Genomic DNA, 18905 nt, shown 5'->3' with positions numbered 1-18905 from the left:
CTTTTAACCCATGCTCGATTAATAAGATGCTCAAGGAAGTGTTTCCATAATTTCCCACAGTTTCCACATTGTATTATGTTAGTCCAAGAATTAAGAGAGGCAGTTAGATACTCCAACCACTCCATCCTCCACCTTGCCACAATAAGTATATGCACCAAAAGTCGTTTAGATATTTTAAAGAAATTATGGGGAGGTAGTCCCAAAAGGTATGTTTTAGGATTAAGGAGTCAAAAAGATGATGGATAAGGATATGGACATCATATCAAAAAGGTTTAATGAGTGGGTAAAACCAGTAGATGTGTTGGATCAACCTTAAGCTTCTTCTACATCTCCAGCATCTGTCGTCAGCATAGTAGCTCTGGTGTTTGGTACCAATGGAAGAGAATTTTATTTTGGTTTGGAAGCTTGAGAAAATAATATTTGCCATGTTTCCAAAAGTATTTCTTCTCACAGAATTTGCTCCTGTTGCTTTATATATAAGTGTTTGACAGAGGACTGAAGAGGCATAAGAGTAAGCATCTTATAGATCTGGAAAGTTAGTTCCTAACTCGAAGGGCCAGCTAGTAATTTTTTTTCAAATGTTGTCACTTTGAAGAATTGTAGAGATTTGGTTACAGAATGGTCATAATGATGGATTTGTAGGGAAATAAGCATTTTAAAGGTCTTGGAAGGAACATAAGGTTTCAGTTCTAACATCCCCCAAATGTCCAAAGTGAAATAGGGACATCTGTGAGGTTAGGCTATCCAGGATAATGGGAGTAAACAAAAAAGAGGTTGCATAATGATTGGCTTTTATAGAATTTTGAAATCCAACATGTTTAAGAAGGAACAGAATTCCCTTTGTTCAGGTCTTGGGCGTGCAGGAGAGTGCCTGGCTCTTGATCTAATGAAAGGTACAATCCAATGCACATTATCGATATTGATTTGATTAAAGCTGAACTCTGGGAGTTAATATAACACTGGGGGACATAGTTTGCTAAAAAATGGCATCACATCCAATTATAACATTTAAAGCAAAAGAAAAAAGCAGAAGGACTTTGAGGTGCCAGACATAACCCCAAAGCAAGCGTCATTGCACAACCTCAATAAATGAAAATAAGTTTATTCACATCATAGGTTAAATATATACACGTTATAGGTTAATTATTATTATATTATTATTATGTTCTTATACACGTTATAGGTTAAAAAAGTATCATAAAAATCACATTATAGACATATCAATAATCCCTAGATAAGAGCACCAATCCTGCTTGGCTAAAGAGTAGAAAATATACATACTGTATAGACCAGATTATAACATCATATAGCAAGTGTCCCTCCTGAGTCCATTTAGTGACTGCCCTCTTGTTCATCTTTACCCAATTTTTTCTTATTTTTGATTGTTCTTTATATCAACCTTATATTTTATACATATGATTTCAAGGGGCTTATCTACTATCTATAAGGTTTTGACCGATTCAGAGGGGCTCTATATTGCTGCCCACAGCCCACTTTGTCTGTCCTGATTTGTGATTTGATATGTTCCCTACTTGGTTTTAGCACCCTACACACAATACTTTAGTCATATTTGTAAGTATGTAACCTCCATATTTCACAGTTTTTTGATTATATGTATATTTCTTCTTGTTAATGCGCATATACAATGTACTTACTGTAACCTATCTCTTATAGTATCAGGGTCTCCTGGTGAAGCAATATAATGATGAAACATGTTGAGACCTACGATCGTTGTCCTGCTTTTTGGCTATGTATGATGTTATAATCTGGTCTATATATTTATATTTTCTACTCTTTAGTGTTAGAGTCAAGCAGGACTGGCACGCTTATTTAGGCATTATGATGTGAATAAACTTTTTTGTCATTTTATTGAGGTTGTGTAGTGACTCTTGTTTTCAGGTTATGTCTGGCACTTCAAAGTCCTTCTTTTTTATTTTGCTATAAATTAACTCTGGGATTTAAAAATCAAATGCTTGTTAAGTCTGAGGGGTAGAGGAATAAAGTTGCAATGCTTATCTTACTCCTCACTTTGCCAGGCTCTGGCACTCTCCTCTTCTCACTAACACGCTGGGTTGTGGGTGGGCCTTGCCCTTCCTCACATACAATGCTAGGCCGTTATGCATTGTACGTGATGACATCAGAGTGCAAATGCCAGACACAGCTTATGCTTCTACCCTTAGACTTAACAAGCATTTTTCCCTTGCAGTAGGGGAAGGCCCTGCTGCAAGAGTAATTATTTTCTGCTAATTGGAGAGGGGCTTTAATATACTGTAGATGCTGTGTACTGGTTTGCTGCCTCCACATTTCACTAGATCAAGACTTTATTAACAGAAACAAGGAACACACTAAAAGTTTGTTTCAGCAGCTACACTTTCTTCTGCCAAGTCAAAAGCACATCCAAGCCCTGAAGAGGGACATTTCTGTTATCCACAAATATGTTGGCTTTCAACTGATAAGGCCGCTAAACACTTCATCAAATTCATAATTTTGGCCCTCTTTTTCTTCTTTGGCCCCCTTTCCTTCTTTAGTCTAAAATGTCTTAACATTCAGACATATTGTTTGGTGTTGAGGCCAAATACTTCAATTTTAGTTTCATCTGACCACCCTAAACACACTATGAAGATTCTGAGGTCAAATGGATGTGTTATGTTCAGATCAGACTAAAATTGAATGATTTGGCCTCAATACAAACGATATGTCTGGTGGAAATCCAATACAGGGGTGTTTCTCTGCAGCAGGAACTGGAGCACTTGTCAGCATAGAAGCCACCCTGCCAGGAAGTTGTCAATGGGAAGAAGGTTTACCTTCCAACATGACACTGACCCAAAGAACAAATAACAACACAGTGGTTGAAGGAGAAAAAGGTGAATGTACTTGCATGGCTTAGTCAGAGCCCAGACTTAAACCCTGAAAATCTGTGGAATGACTTGAAGACAGCAGTCCACAAATGGTCACCATCAAATTTAACTTAACTTGGGCAGCTCTGCAAAGTAGAGTGGTCAAATATTGCAAAGTCTAGATGTGCAAAGTTAGTATAGACATATCCCAACAGACTAAAGACTGTTATTAAAGCAAAGAAGCGGTCCAACAAAATACTGACATGGGAGGGGGGATCCTTTTTCCAGCTCAATGATTCTGTTATTATTTTTTTTTTCTGACATGTTGGTGTTATATCTTTCACTTGGATGTTATAAGTTGCACTAATAAATACAGCTGGATAATACAAAAACTGTGTCTGTCTTAATTTCAGGCTGCAAAGCAACAAAATGTGCTTATTTTAAAGAAGGGGTGATTCTTTTCTATACCCACTGTATATTTAAAAGTTATGTTTTTCGTTTCATGTGTTTATATTGGAAAAAATGGTTGTACTCACCTGGCCCAATTCCTACTTTTATGATGTCAGCACCTGAAAGTATTAACTCTTCTACCATTTCTCCTGTAACCACATTGCCAGCCTAGAAGTAACACACAGACTATAAGCATCAGAGGAAATATAACAACCACATACTGTAATACAACTCTATCGCATTTTCTATACCATTAATAGAATAAAAGTCTAGTGCAGAACCTCTAATATTCGGATAGGATAGGAAAGCATTAATAATTGCAGGATATCAACCTTTTCTGATCTCTATATCCCAAATACTGTAGAGATATTTCTTCTCACTTCCTCTCTATTTGACAGGCTGTTGAAAAAACTGACAGGGAAAATCTCCTCATCACCTGTCTGTTAGGTGTCAGAAAGGAAAGGCAAAAATGTGACATCCCCCAATGGGGACACAGACAGTAAATAAAAAAAAAGTTTTTGTTACAGCAAGGAAGGTTTTGAACAGGCATTAGGCATAATTTTATTGTTCTTTGTGTCCTCATTGACGGTATTTCCCCTTTCTTCCTGTGAGGGTAACAAGAGAACAGGAAGAGTAGGAAATCTCTTCCACAGCATGTGTCACGGACCTGGCCGGGACGGAGGCTGTTGGAGAGGACTGTATGCAAGCCTGTTGCCCACCGATTATGGGCCCTAGCATTTGGGGGAATGGTGCTCTCTGTGAGCTGTATGCCTGGGGACCCTGGGGTTGATGTTACTATGGATTCAGCTCCATGTCCCCCCAAAACACACAGACTCTGGAACCCTTTATATGCCATATTAGAATGGTGACTGATTTATACCATTGGGACTCGTACTGTTAAATGCTAATGTCATCAATTCTGCTATAATGTGTTTAGTGTGGCTCTAAGAGTCTTTTCACCCATTGTTGTTTATGTTAATTGAGAGAGCTGATCACATTAGCCACCAGCACTGGCTAATAGACGAATGGTCTAGGCTGAGGAGGGGGGAGATTGTTGTTTGTATTGTTAATTGTATTAATGTGTGAAGCCCGGTGCCCACAAGACTGTCATCTGGTCTGGGTACATTTTGTAGTAAATTAGGTCATGTTAATTAGGTTAGCTTTGAGTCATCCCTGATATAAAAAGGTCTGTGAGATCTCAAAATAAAGGCAGTTCTGATGTACTCCAAGACTGGTGTTGTCTAGTTCTTGGGGTTTCTATAGCCAGATCCATTGGACTCGTGTTCCAGAACTTAGGAAGCGGTATACAGACGGAAGCACTCAAGCGGAGTGTGGGGCGTTCCGTGACATTGGTGGCAGCGGTGGGATAGCTTCCTGAAGTCTGAAGTCTGGGACATCCAAACCTCCAACTGGATCCAAGATCAGCATAGCAGACTTCAGTCACCCCAGCGGAGATATGGACCTGGCATCAGAATTCCCGGGGCTGCTGCGGATCATCCTTTCAACGTACACCAGGACTGTGTCTGAGGATGAATACCTGGAGCTCAGGCAGCTGATTCGGGTGGAGCTCTGGAATGCAGCCCTCCGTCTCGCTGGTATAAAACAGGGCAAGTGCTTTCCAACCCAAGAGCAACGGGCCAGTGACCAACGGGCATTGCGGATGGCATTCCTGGGAGAGCAGCCCCAGGAGCAATGGGTGACTGAGTTGGACAGGTTGGTCCAGCAGGAGATAGAGCTGGACAATCGTTATCGGGCTCTGCAATGGCACGCAGAGGAGGGATATTTAGGGGAGACAACAGAATGCTCTCCGGAGGGATATGACTTTGGCGGCCCTGGATTGCTGTGGGAGAACCTTACAGATCTTTTTATGTTTGGCGATGAGGGGGAACCTGACCTTGAGGACATGAGGGACTATAGAGAGTCTATGCTCGGTCTTGCAGGGGTCTCAGAGCTCAAACCTGATCTGGACCATTTGCTAAGGAAGGAACAGCATCTGGAAAGGGCATACAGGAAACTGCTAGAACAAGTTCAGCAGCATGCCAGAGAATCGGCAGTGGAAAATCCGGAGATTGCCGTCCCCAAACCTGAAGTGCTGACAACAGGGCAGAGCTCTGCTAACCTCTGTCCAGAAATGATAACATCTTCTGGGTTCCATGGACAGGAGATGGTGAACCCCTATTCCCCGACATCAGTTGCAGAGACATGGGATTTGATAGACTTTTCTGCTGAGGAAGAACAACCTGATGAGCCTCCAGCAGAAGAGCTGCTATCAGGGCCAAAGTTCACTGTGTTCTGCCCAGCACCAACAGTGGCTTCGGCCTTCCTGAGAGAAGAGGTAGTCGGCCTTTCTCCCACAACACTGACAGGGACATGTGATTTTCTGCCAGCAGCATCTATGGAGTTAAAACAAACTTCTCCAGCTGAAGATCTGGTAACTGAACAGAGGGTCCAAGACCTCTGTCCCACACTTTTACCACTTCCAGAGACTGGGGATTTAATAGACATTTCTGTAGAGGAGGAACCACCTAGCAAACCCCCAGCAGAAGTTCTGGCAACCGGACAGAGGGTCCAAGACCTCTGCCCCACATCTGCAGCAATTGTGGAGGCTCAGGGTGAGAAGATGGCAATCACTTCCCAGCAGCAGATACAGGGGGAGAAGGGAGAGGAGGTGTGTGTTGTCCCTCCCCAACAGTTGGCCAGGGTGGAGGAAGTGGGCTTTCCTCCCCAGCAAAGATCCGTGTACCTGGGAGACAGGACCATCGACATGTCGTCCCAGCAGCCAGATGAGGGAATGGAAAAGGAAGCAGCCGGCTCACCTCCCCAATGGCAGCTACACAGTTTGGGAGGGGAGGAAGCCAGCTGCCTGCCCCAACAGTTAGCTGGAGCAGAGGATGCGGAGTCCCCAGCAGAAGTGCTGGCAACAGGGCAGAGTGCTACCAACCTCTGCCCAGCACCAGCAACAACTACAGAGTTCCAGGGAGGCGGGGCAGTCGGCCTCCCTCTCCAACAGTTAGCCGGAACAGATGATGTGGAGTTTCCAGCAGAAGGGCTGGCAACAGGGCCGAGGACTGCTGGACTCTGCCCTCAACTAACAGAGGATGGATTTCCTGTGAAGGTGGATGGGACTTCAGTCTCCACCTGTATACCCCAGGGATGCTGGGCAGTGGGCCCCGATCCCCAACAGCATGACAGAGAGGTTGGCTGGGTGAGTGATACTCTGTTTGGAATAATTTATTTGGGGTACGGTGTGGGTACAGGCAGTAGAGGACTGGAGCTGTTTACTAACTTCGGAGTCAACCCGTCTGGGGTCTCCTCCTGTGTTAGTCTCCTGCCGAAAGGGGAGAAATGTCACGGACCTGGCCGGGACGGAGGCTGTTGGAGAGGACTGTATGCAAGCCTGTTGCCCACCGATTATGGGCCCTAGCATTTGGGGGAATGGTGCTCTCTGTGAGCTGTATGCCTGGGGACCCTGGGGTTGATGTTACTATGGATTCAGCTCCATGTCCCCCCAAAACACACAGACTCTGGAACCCTTTATATGCCATATTAGAATGGTGACTGATTTATACCATTGGGACTCGTACTGTTAAATGCTAATGTCATCAATTCTGCTATAATGTGTTTAGTGTGGCTCTAAGAGTCTTTTCACCCATTGTTGTTTATGTTAATTGAGAGAGCTGATCACATTAGCCACCAGCACTGGCTAATAGACGAATGGTCTAGGCTGAGGAGGGGGGAGATTGTTGTTTGTATTGTTAATTGTATTAATGTGTGAAGCCCGGTGCCCACAAGACTGTCATCTGGTCTGGGTACATTTTGTAGTAAATTAGGTCATGTTAATTAGGTTAGCTTTGAGTCATCCCTGATATAAAAAGGTCTGTGAGATCTCAAAATAAAGGCAGTTCTGATGTACTCCAAGACTGGTGTTGTCTAGTTCTTGGGGTTTCTATAGCCAGATCCATTGGACTCGTGTTCCAGAACTTAGGAAGCGGTATACAGACGGAAGCACTCAAGCGGAGTGTGGGGCGTTCCGTGACAGCATGTAAAACCTGATAAAGGTTCTAACCCTACTCCCCCCTTAGTCCAAAATATAAAAATCATCTGGCATTTTGGCATTGACCTGTTAATGTAATCAAGGGCATGAGCAAACTCAATTTCTGGTAATTAGTTAGAGTGCTGACAGAAAATGTGTACACAATGAAACCAATGATGAATAATTGTAGCTTTCTTTTATTTCTTACTAATTCCACCATGGATTTAAATGCTATGAATTCAATTATTATTCCCTATGTACTAATATATTATGACGTACTTCATTTTAAAAGTTGACGACTGTAAAGGTTAGGTACATTTTCTACGATAAGCTTCCCTTATCTTTTCATTTATCAAATCACCTCTACGAAAATAAGCCTATGTTCTATAGCAACTCTAAGGTCTTATTCAGAGCTTTCTAGTCTGGTGCAATAAGTCACACGTGCTAACGCGCGTTATGTCATACATCAATAAGAATTGCGTAGTAAGGTAGCTTATTCATTTGCATGGGTTGCCAATGGACCACAACACATTGGAAAAAAACACTTGCGCTATATTTAACAATACAGCTCATCATTACATACAGGAGTGAGTCACCAAGTTTTGTGGCACACAGCAATGCAGGCGCAACAGAGGTTTGTTTTTTAGTGCGCTTGGGTACAATTTAAAAAAAATAACATTACAATGAGATAATGCATGATGTGCTTCTGTGCCTTGTGGTAATTAGCTACTGACATGTTCAGCCTAAGTATTTTGAAACTGTTAGGACCTGAATGTAAAGTAAGAACAGAGTTAGAATCATCTCTTACCCATTAAAATGTAATTTAATATACATTTAATAAAAAACCCACCATTTATACTTTTCTTTTTTTTTTTACGTTTAATCTACTCCTAAAAGTGAGATTTTTTATTTTTTTTTGGTAGTTAAAGTGCAATTCCAGGCTATACCCAACTAGTCTTAACCTCCCTGGCGGTATGATTATTTCGGATTTTAGGTGCTGAAAGCGGTACAATTATTTTGCATGGAAATTTGGCGTTTTATATTGTAGCCCTGTAATTCTTAACAATAACAAACTTAAATCTGTCCAAACAAGAGTCTAGTAGACATCCCGGGTATGATGAAGTTTGAAACACGAAAACATAAATTATAATATAATAAATAAATAAAAATAATTTTAAAAAATAATAATATAATAATAAAATAAATTTCCCCACGATTCGCTATCGCTCAATTTTGCAAGTGTTCTAATTTACTAGCGCTGTTTTCTAGCTGATCTAAAGCCACTTTTGACATAAAGGGACACTTTTTGGTTGCTATGGACAATCTCCAGTTTCCAGGCAGAAAGAACAGTATATATCATATAAAACTGCATGCAGGGCATGGGCCAAAGCACTGGGGACAAAAGGGATGTGAAATGATTTCATACAGTACTGTAATCTGTAAGATTACAGTACTGTATGTGTTATGGTTTTTAGATTTTTTTTAATTTGCCGCCAGGCTCCGCCCCCGTATGTTGCGCCGCTTGCAGGGAACGGAGCCTGGCACGGAGAGGCTTCGGAGGAGACAGAGCCCACATACACTCATCTTACCTCCACGGGGACAAGGTAAGTAACGCTGCACCAGGATCCTGCAATGCAATCCCGAGTGTGGCTCGGGGTTACCGCTAATGGGACTGAAATTTAACCCTGAGCCACACTCGGGATTACCGTCAGGGAGGCTACCACCTATGTTGACTAACCTGTGTAAGAAAGATGTATATACTTACCTATTTTCAGACTGCTCCTGGTCTGATTACGTGATCTCACCTGTGTCAGCCAGTCACAGCTGCAGGGGAGAGGAGGGAGTGCCAACAACAAATGAGCCACAGGAGCCTATGGGTGACATCATCGCTTTCAAGTATTACCAGTCATTGTCGAGGGCTCTCTCTATTCCCCTGTAGCCAGCCATTGCTGGCTGACACAGGGGAGATTACGTGACGAGACCGGAGTGGGCTAAAAATAGGTATATACATCTTTCTTACACAGGTTAGTCAGCACAGATGTTAGGAGGGGGAAGAAGCATTTTTAAGATTAGTTAGGTATAGCCTGGAATTCCACTTTAACTGTTAAATGCTTAGACATACTCAAATGGTACTAAACTTAAAGTGAACATGTGGTCAGGCTTTGGACATTTAAGTATTTGCAAGAACTTAACAAACAGCAAAGGAGCTTTAAAACAAAAATTTACCGACCTGTATATCTTCAGGCACTGTTGAGAAATTCATCCTCAAAGTTCTACAGAAGTAGAGAAACCCTCTCTGCAGATCAACTCATCCAGCAGTGATTTGGTGGCTTTCCAGCTTTCTAGTCTCTAATGAAGTAAATACAGAACAGGAATCCTCTGAGGGAGTGGAGACTGAGTTCAGCTGGGAGAGGCCTCTTGGACAATTATGTGCAGCATAAAGCAGATTCCAGTGGCAAGAATCAGCAGTATATGCGAGCAGCTGGGGCAGCTCGGCCTGTACAAAGCAATGATGGGCTAAGAGGAACCGTCGCTGTTCAAAAGTATCTGCACAACCAGTGGTTACCTGCAGCTAAGGACAGACTGTATGCAGATACATCCAGAGTCGCTCATCCATCACTCACTGCAGATAACCTCCTTTTGTGCAGATATATGTGAACAATGACGGTTCCTCTCAGCCTATGATTGCTTTGGACAGGCTGAACGGCCATGACTGTTTACATACACCTGTGAGCCACAAGAATCCACTCATTCTTGCCACTGGAATCCTGTGTGCACATACTTGCCCATGTGAAGGGGACCTTGAATGAAAAGGTCTCCTTCACTTTAAGAATGACTGCAGTACTTCTGCTCTGAACTTTAAGGATGAATTGCTATAGATGTCAGAGAAGGCTTGTTTTAAAGTTTTACTGCTTGATAATAATAGGTAAATATTGGAAGGTCCGTAGCCTATCCTCAGGTTCACTTTCATTTCAGTACCAAATGACGATGTTAAAGCATCTATTAGCCAACTAGGCAGAAGTAGATAAAAAGGTGAAAAAAAAATCAACAAAATAAAGGGTTGTTTTGTATATCAGTTTTCATTTTTATAGGTAAGGCATGGTTATATCTTTGTTTCTATTACTTTATATTCTGTTTTTTTACAGCTTCAAAGTACCTTGGCTGAATGATCAATGATTAATTTAAATTTTTAAATTTTTAAATTTTAAATTAATCTAAATTTTTTGTACAAACACAGACACGGGAGATGCTGAGTCAAGATGCGTCAATGGGTGTGAGCAACCCCCGAAGGCGTTTTTTAGGATGAATAAGTTCAAACATAAAGTGTAAATTTCACATTTGTTAGCAAAAAAACCTATCCACTAGTATGCTTTGTTTTCAATATATCTATTCCTTAAATATTTCATGAGTATAAGCTATGGGTTAGGATGAAGTAAACAGCATTATATTGCAAACACAAAAAGATTTTATAAGTCAACATGAGTAACCTATATAAAGTACTGAAAAACTGGGCAGGGAAAGCAGAAAAATCAACTAGAGAATTGAGAAAAAGGAGTAAGTAGGCAAATGAAGCCCAAGACTTTAGTAAAAAAAAATTATAAAAGGAGACCAGCACATTTTAAAATAAAAATGTATGAAGTGTCGTCTTGTAGGTCAATTGACAACTAGTTTTCTCCAACCTACTGCCTGGGCTCACAGTGTCCCTGGACAGCGCATTGCTTACACGTCATTTCGTAAGCGTCCAGGGGTAAAGACCACTAGAGAAGAGAAGAAAAAGGACTTCTGAACCTTGACTTCCCTTTTACTATTATAGAACCAATAGAGGACACAAGGGAAATAGGTAGTTTAAAAAAAAAATTGAATAGGTAGCGGATGCAGGAGAACATCCAGCATTCATGTTGTTTCAGCCTTTGTCTGGCCTGGCAAGAGAAGCAATTGAAATGAAAAGGCCAGCGAGGTTCAAACTCTACATATGCTCAGCTTAGTATAGCCTTTCAACACTGGCAGCTGGGGGAAGCTTAGTGTTTGTTAAAAACACCAAGAGGTGCACTAGTACATTAAACACATGGAGCATCTGAATAATAAAAATGTTAAAGCAATAACCTTAGGGGTTACTGTAGGAAACACACTGTGTGTTTATAAAATACCGCTTTCAGAGCAAACAAACATATTATTTTATATTAAACCATTTGTAAAGGCTTTTTTTTTCTAAAATAGCAAATATGTTATTGGTATTGCACAGAGGGGCCCAAATCTCCTCTTCTGGGATCCCCTGCTGGCGCTCTAGGCTCTACCTCTTCTTTTTGCGCCCCAATAGCAAGCTGCTTTCTATAGAGGCACACTTGCAAACTCAATCCCATGCTGGGCTGTGTATGTCTATTGGCATTCACAGCTCAGCTCCGCTCCATGCTCTCTGCTCACAGTATTTAATTGACAGCAGTAGAAGCCAATGGCCCCCCTGCTGCCTCTGTGAACACAGAAAGAGGGAAGAGCCGCTGCAGATGGACACAGTGCTGGACTGTAATAGGACCCAGGTAAGTATACAAGGGGGAGTGGGAAGGCGATACAAACACTTTTTTTTTTCATTTTAGTTAGAGTAAGGGAAGATTATAACCCCTGTCAGTTTATTTTGTCTGTGTCCCACTGTGGAGATTTCGGACAACCCAAAATTTGGGATTTTATTTTCGGACAAATAAAGAGGGTGATTCTCCCTAATGGGGGCACAGACAGCAATAAAATCTGAAAGGTGTTTTAATTCCTCTCCACTCTATCCAAAACTAAAAAAAAGTCTTGCCTTCAGTGGTGCTTTAAGGTAAAATATATTTAGCCTTTAGAATTACTTAAAAATTGACATAGGCAGTGTCTCTTTAAGCTAATAAAACTGCCAAAGTACTGTAACTAGAGTTTTCTGCAAAATAACTGGTTGGTATTTATCTCTGCTCTCTGTAAAAACTGAAAATTATGGCTATCGCTTGGCATATAGCCAATTCAGCAATATTTCTGTTATCATTTGCTGAAATCCATTAACATTTCCCAAAAATTAAATTGTATAATGGCTTTTACTGGGAAGCTTTTTTCAGTAATGCACCTCCATCCTTGACACCCTGGCATTGTATTGTTATCTATGGCAGTGTTTCTCAACTCCAGTCCTCAAGGCGCCCCAACAGGTCATGTTTTCAGGATTTCCCTAAGATGAAATAGCTGTGGTAATTACTAAGGCAGTGAAACTGATCAGAGCACCTGTGCAAAATAATGGAGAGCCTGAAAACCTGACCTGTTGGGGCGCCTTGAGGACTGGAGTTGAGAAACACTGATCTATGGTGCTATTACAATATAATACTTGTTAATAGGTGCACATCAGCTTTTGCCCTAGTTCCATTAAAACAGCATCATGATAATATATACAACATGGTTAATTGTTTAGATGCTGTAATTGAAAGTTATTTTCAAACCTTGCCAAATAACTTCAAAGAAATTCCAAATAGTGGGTCTTCCAATGGAACACCTATCGCTCACATTCTTTACAGTGGGCCTGGTACCTAGTAACCTTTAGAAGATACAGGCTTTCTATACACTATTTGGACAGTAAACACTTAGCTACAGATTGGAAACAGACCATCAAATAGATTTTATAAAGAGTGCTTAAAAAGTCTCCCAAAATAAGAAATGCCTAAAATTATTCTGATTGAGACCACAATAAAAACATAGAGCCCTTCAGCACTGATGTTATAAGAGCCTGTATCACCCCCTGGCTGCAACTGATAAGCCAGTTCCTATGCCAGGAGGTGTGCGTGGACAATCTTCAGCCAAGAGGATTGGAAACCTACCCTGAGCTCTGGTTTACATTACATGGCCAAAAGGTCTTTGGCAAGGGAACTACACCACTACTATGCAACAGAGTAGTCTAAGACATTCAACGCAGTGGTTCCAGGCCGGGTCTGTTGGAGGATGACTACCCACCTGACCCAAATACAATGAGGTCACAGGTTTCCTTGGCGCATGGTCTAGACAGGAGGCCAGTCACCACCTTCAGGCAAAGCAACACTACTTCTCCTGACCACCTACTGCATTCTCCCTAGGTGCAGGCCACTGGATTGGTAATGCTCAGTCTGCTACTTGCTGGAACTTTCCTTTACTTGGGTCCTTTGGTTCCCTCAGATATGGTTGATTCTATATAGCCCTATGCCCACTCCAGGGTTCTAACTCTTACAGAGTGCTCTAGCTTCCTGCATTAATGTACATATTTACCTGCACACCAAGGATCTAAAATAGGGTCCAAAGATTTATTCAAGAATGATCACATGGCCCTACTCAAACTGAAAAGAGGCATAGGTTTACTATAAAGCCCCGCATCTGGCTTGTTTAGCTAGTTGGTGTAGCCAGGCTAAGGTAAAACAATGGATGGGGATAGAACAGGTGCATTCTCCTGTTCTGTTGTTCTTTGTTCCATGGCTATCATCTTTTCATACTCCATTTCTTGCTGCGCATCTGATGATAGAGCTTTGACCTTTTCTTTAGTGGTGATCTTGCCGTCTCCCTTTCCCATTTATAACTAGGACCTCAACCAGACATATAGATTATCTCCTAGATGCCTGCAAATTTAAGCTCCTACACTTTGTGATTTCATTGGGCTGTTTGTCACTCTTGTCCATTCAGCAGGTGCTGGACCCTCCCATTGACTTATGGGCAGAGTTTCAGATCCGTCACTTTATGACAAATACTATAGCTCATACAGGCCTTATCTGGGACTTCTTTTGAAAACCTATGCAATGAACCATCTTACACTTCCCACATTTTGTCTCAGTTTAACCAACTTCTAACCTCTTCTGCACCAGATACACTCCCCCTACCTATGGAAATGAGAGACTGAGCTGGGTATGACCTTCTCTCCTGCTCAAATTGAAAGTGCCAATAAATTTCAGGAGCAGAGATACAAGATCCTTTCATGATGGCACCGGGGTCCTGTAGTTCTCCATAGAATTTTTTTTGCAAACAAAGAACCTGTTGGCATACTAAAGTCTCTGTTTTTTTTTTGTTAAAAATAACAAACATGTTATACTTACCTGCTCTACGGAGTGGTTTTGCACAGAGCAGCCCAGATCCTCCTTTAAAAAAGGCAAAAATGTACACTGATCTGAAGTTTCCAGCCTCCAGGTGGCTGTTGGTGCAGCACCCGCTATCCTTAAACCCACTCCAGGAATGTGTGCAATGGGAAAAATTAACAATGGTTCATTAAGCTTCCTGGCATAACCAAATATGTGGATAGTGCCGTGATCTTCCCCTGAGAGGGACAGCCTATATGACATAGTCTACATTATTGAAGATGCGAACCCAAAACTCCCGCAGGGACTTAGACACTATTCACCCCAGTACTTGCTTCCTTAGTCAACTAACACCATCTTCTAGAACCCCCCCAGGCTTCACTCCTCCATCTCTTTTATACCTATAACTAAGAAGGACATGGGGACCCCTAGAGGGGGAAAAACAAAATGGCACCCCAGGCTCAATATGGGCACCAAAGGGGTCCTACAAGTGCTTTTTTGCACAAAGAGAATTCTGTACCATTGTTTTCCATGATACATTTTTCATCAATGCACTGCTGAAAAATACACAAAAAAAATAAATGCACCACTGCAAATTGAAAATATGTGCTTTAAATTTAATTGATATACAATTCATTTTAAAGAACTGCAATGTAAATGAGCCCTAACTAGTACAATGCTTAACTCCTCTTAGTAAAAGTGTTTATTGTGCATCTGTGCTGGCACTCAAGTTGAATTGACTCACCCCTGACTTCTACAATAGTCTATCCACACTGGGTCTAGACATGTAGCAGCCTAACCCAACCAGATTCAGATTCAGAATACTTTTTTAATCCCAAAAGGAAAAATATTATTATTAGGGTGAATTGATTGATTGTGTAAAGGTGCGCTGATTCTATGTAAAGGGTGGAAAAACCCACAGTGGTATAAAATATATTGCACAATAATGTTGCCCAATGTGAACATAATAGGTAAATTGGAAACGTGTGTGTGGTCTGGATTGACCTGTAACACATGTGGATAGGCAAAATATATTATAACTTATTGTGCATAATCAAAAAATAAACAAAAATAAACAATGTAATTCCAACATAATGTGTATATAATCTAAAAAGGAAAAAAAATGTCAAGAGAGTAAATGTATATCAGCAGTCTCCGGTTACAAAAAGTCTATAAGAAAGCAAATCAAATTCAGCACAATGAATGAGCTGAATTGAAAACACACCCAATTATCCTGTGAGTCCCAAATTATTACCAGAGAAGGGAACTTTTTTTCTATTAAGACATACTTCAAAATGACTGACAGGAATGGGTTTATCTGTATGGACAGTTGTCATCATCCAACATGGCTGAAAGCCATCCCAAAGGGGCAGTTTAGACGTATACGCTGTAATTGCCCTAAACTAGAGGTTTATAGGGAACATGCTCAAAGATAGATTCAGCCAAAAGGGATATGACCCATCCATTTTAGAGCAAGAATTACAGGTTGTAGCTAGGTTGGATTTATTATTCCCTAGTGTTAAGAGTGGACAGGACCAATCCAAGTTTCAAACTGCTTTTTTAACCACCTATTTCATGCAGTACAGGTGGGTTAATAAAACCATCCATAAACATTGGAAAGTTTTGAAGGGCGATCCGGTATTTGGCTTTGTTCTTCCAAGACAGGCCCAATATCATCTACAAGAGAGAGCGCCCTTTAAAAGAAATGATGGCTCCTAATCCCGTGGAAAAGCACCCTATGCCAGTTATGTTTGGTAATCTAAAGTGTTTTTTTCCCATGTAGGAGATGCAATATCTGTCTCAATTCCAGGACTTTAAAAAACACTTTTAAATCACGTCACCTTTAAAGAGTATAAAATACAAGATATCATCATTTGTCATACCAAAGGGGTAATTTATTTGCTTAGATGTGAGTGTGGCTTACAATATATGGGTAGGACCAACCAGACCCTAAACATCAGGATGGGTGAACATTTAGACAGGATTAGGAAAGGGTTTGTGGGACATAACCTATCCAAATATTTTTCAAAATATCATCATAAAGATCCATCCATAAAGATCTATCTAAGCTAGAGGTAATAGCCAGGTATAAGGTATTCTTATTCTTATTCGCATTCTTACATAATTTTTGGTAAAAAAAAATTGCAATAAGCGTATATTGATTGGTTTGCGCAAAAGTTATAGCGTCTACAAAATAGGGGCTATATTTATGGCATTTTTATTACTATTGTTTTTTTTTTACTAGTAATGGCGGCGATCTGCAAATTTTATCAGGACTATGACATTGTGGCGGACAGATTGGACACTTTTGACACTTTTTTGGGACCACTGACATTTATACAGTGATCAGAGCTAAAAATAGCCACTGAATACTGCATAAATGTCACTGTCAGGGAAGGGGATAACACTAGAGGCGATCAAGGGGTTAAGTGTGTTCCCTAGGTGTGTTTCTAACTGTGAGGGGATGTGACTGACTAGAGGAGGAGCCAGATTGTTGTTCCTACTTAGTAGGAACCAGACGATCTGTCTCTACTCCCATGACAGAACCGGTATTTGTGTGTTTACACACACAGAACCCCGTTCTGGCTTTGTCAGGAGCGATCGCGGTCGCCCGGCGGACATCGCGCCCACCGGCCACGTGCACGTGTCTGCTTTATCCATTTAAAGAGCCGACGTACCATGCCACTGATTCGCGCAGCAGTGCCAACCTGCCGCAGTACAACTGCGGCGGCTGGTTGGCAAGTTGTTAAAATAAATTGATTTTATATCAAAAGATAATGCACTATCAGTCTTCTTCCAATTTTTTATTATCCCTCATGAGATGTTACCTGGGGATCCACTTGAGCCCTTCAAGGAAGGTATAGAGGAATCCATTTATCAGCCACAGATGAGCATCCATGCTTACTCATCCATCCGGGTCTGCTGGGAGCTGTTGTCCTTCGTGAATCTCTGAAATTTGGTAGACAAAGGAATGCATCCCTAAGCTGTGGATCAGCACACACGCTTGTGACCTATGAGGGTCTGGTAAGCAGCCAATTTTATAACTTTTCAGGTCAATCCAGACCACACACACCTGTTTCCAATTTACCTATTGCGTTCACATTGGGCAACATTATTGTGCAATATATTTTATATCACTGTAGGTTTTCCCACCCTTTACATAGAATCAGTGCAGCTTTACACTATCAATCAACTTTCATTTCTGATATTCAGGGTTTTTCAGGTGCAGCAGACTTAAAGTGGTTGTAAACTCTTACACACCACTTTTACCTACAGGTAAGCTTATAATAAGACTTACCTGTAAGTACTGGAAATATCTCCTAAACGGTTTAGGAGATATTTACTATACATGCTTGTGCCGACGTCATCGGCGCATGCGCACTAAAGAAAGCGAAGGATCGTGCCGTTTCTATAGGGTCGTGACGTGACCGTCGACTCCCGCGCACATGCGCGGGAGTGATGTCATGTGACTCTGGCCAGTCACAGAGCCAGGGTCCACAGCCACAGAAGGAAGAGGGGTGAAGATGGACGCGCCACCAGTGGGGACATTGCGGGCTACGTTTGCAGCTAAGTGGAACATAATGGACTAGTATGCGATGCATAGTAGCCAATTATGCTTTTACTTTGCAAGGGAATAAAGAGGCAGTAAAACCCATCAGGGTTTACCTCCTCTTTAAACACTTGCCGCCCGCCATATAACAAAATAACGTCAGCAAAGTGGTTGTGTTATCCTGACCGGATGTCATATGACGTCTTTCAGGATAACAAGCTGCTGCGCGCCCCCAGGGCGCGCATCACGGTGATCGTTGTTGTGGTGTGTCAGCCTGATGGGAGACTCTTTACCATGTGATCAGCCGTGTCCAATCACGGCTGATCACAGTGTAAACAGCAAGAGCTGTTGATCGGCTTTTCCTCACTCGCATCTGTTAGACGCAAGTAGAGGAGAGGTGATTGGCTGCTCCTCTGAGAGGGGGGGTCTGTGCTGATTGATTATCAGCGCAGCTCCCCCCCCCCGAGGATGCCCACACTAGGCCACCAGGGACGCCACCTGGACCACCAGGGATGCCCACTACTAGTCACCACCAGGTATGCCACCCATGGCCACCAGGGATAACAATTAGTGCCCACAATGGATGCCAATCAGTGTCCACAATGTATGTCAATCAGTGCCCTCAATGGATGCTTGCCAATTAGCGATGCCCATCAGTACCATCTATTAGTGTACACCAGTGCCACCTATCAGTGCCCATCCATGCCCATCTGTGCCACCTATCAGTGCCCATCCATGCTGCCTATCAGTGCCCATCTGTGCCACCTATCAGTGCCCATCAGTGCCACCTATGTGTACCCATCAGTGCTGCATATCAGTGCCCCATCAGTGCCGCATATTAGTGCTCATCATCAGTGCCATCAGTGCCACCTCATCGGTGCCCATCAGTGTAGCCCCATCAGTTCCCATCAGTGAAGGAGAAAACTTATTTACAAAGTTTTGTAACAGAAACAAAAAAAATTTCAAAATTTTCGGTCTTTTTTTAATTTGTT

General features: G+C 41.9%; 1 protein-coding gene across 1 annotated transcript in view; it reads right to left on the bottom strand.

The window, feature by feature from the left end:
• Positions 1 to 18905, bottom strand: part of GMPR (guanosine monophosphate reductase) — a 143111-nt gene that overhangs the window by 89437 nt on the left and 34769 nt on the right. Inside the window, exon 5 of the mRNA XM_073631101.1 lies at positions 3374 to 3455. Within this exon, the coding sequence (XP_073487202.1) occupies positions 3374 to 3455 (82 nt within the window). The remainder of the gene's footprint in view (positions 1 to 3373; positions 3456 to 18905) is intronic.

The sequence above is a fragment of the Aquarana catesbeiana genome, linkage group LG05, assembly GCF_042186555.1.
Source record: "Aquarana catesbeiana isolate 2022-GZ linkage group LG05, ASM4218655v1, whole genome shotgun sequence".
NCBI classification, from domain to species: Eukaryota; Metazoa; Chordata; class Amphibia; order Anura; family Ranidae; genus Aquarana; species Aquarana catesbeiana.
This window is presented reverse-complemented; position numbering and strand designations above follow the sequence as displayed.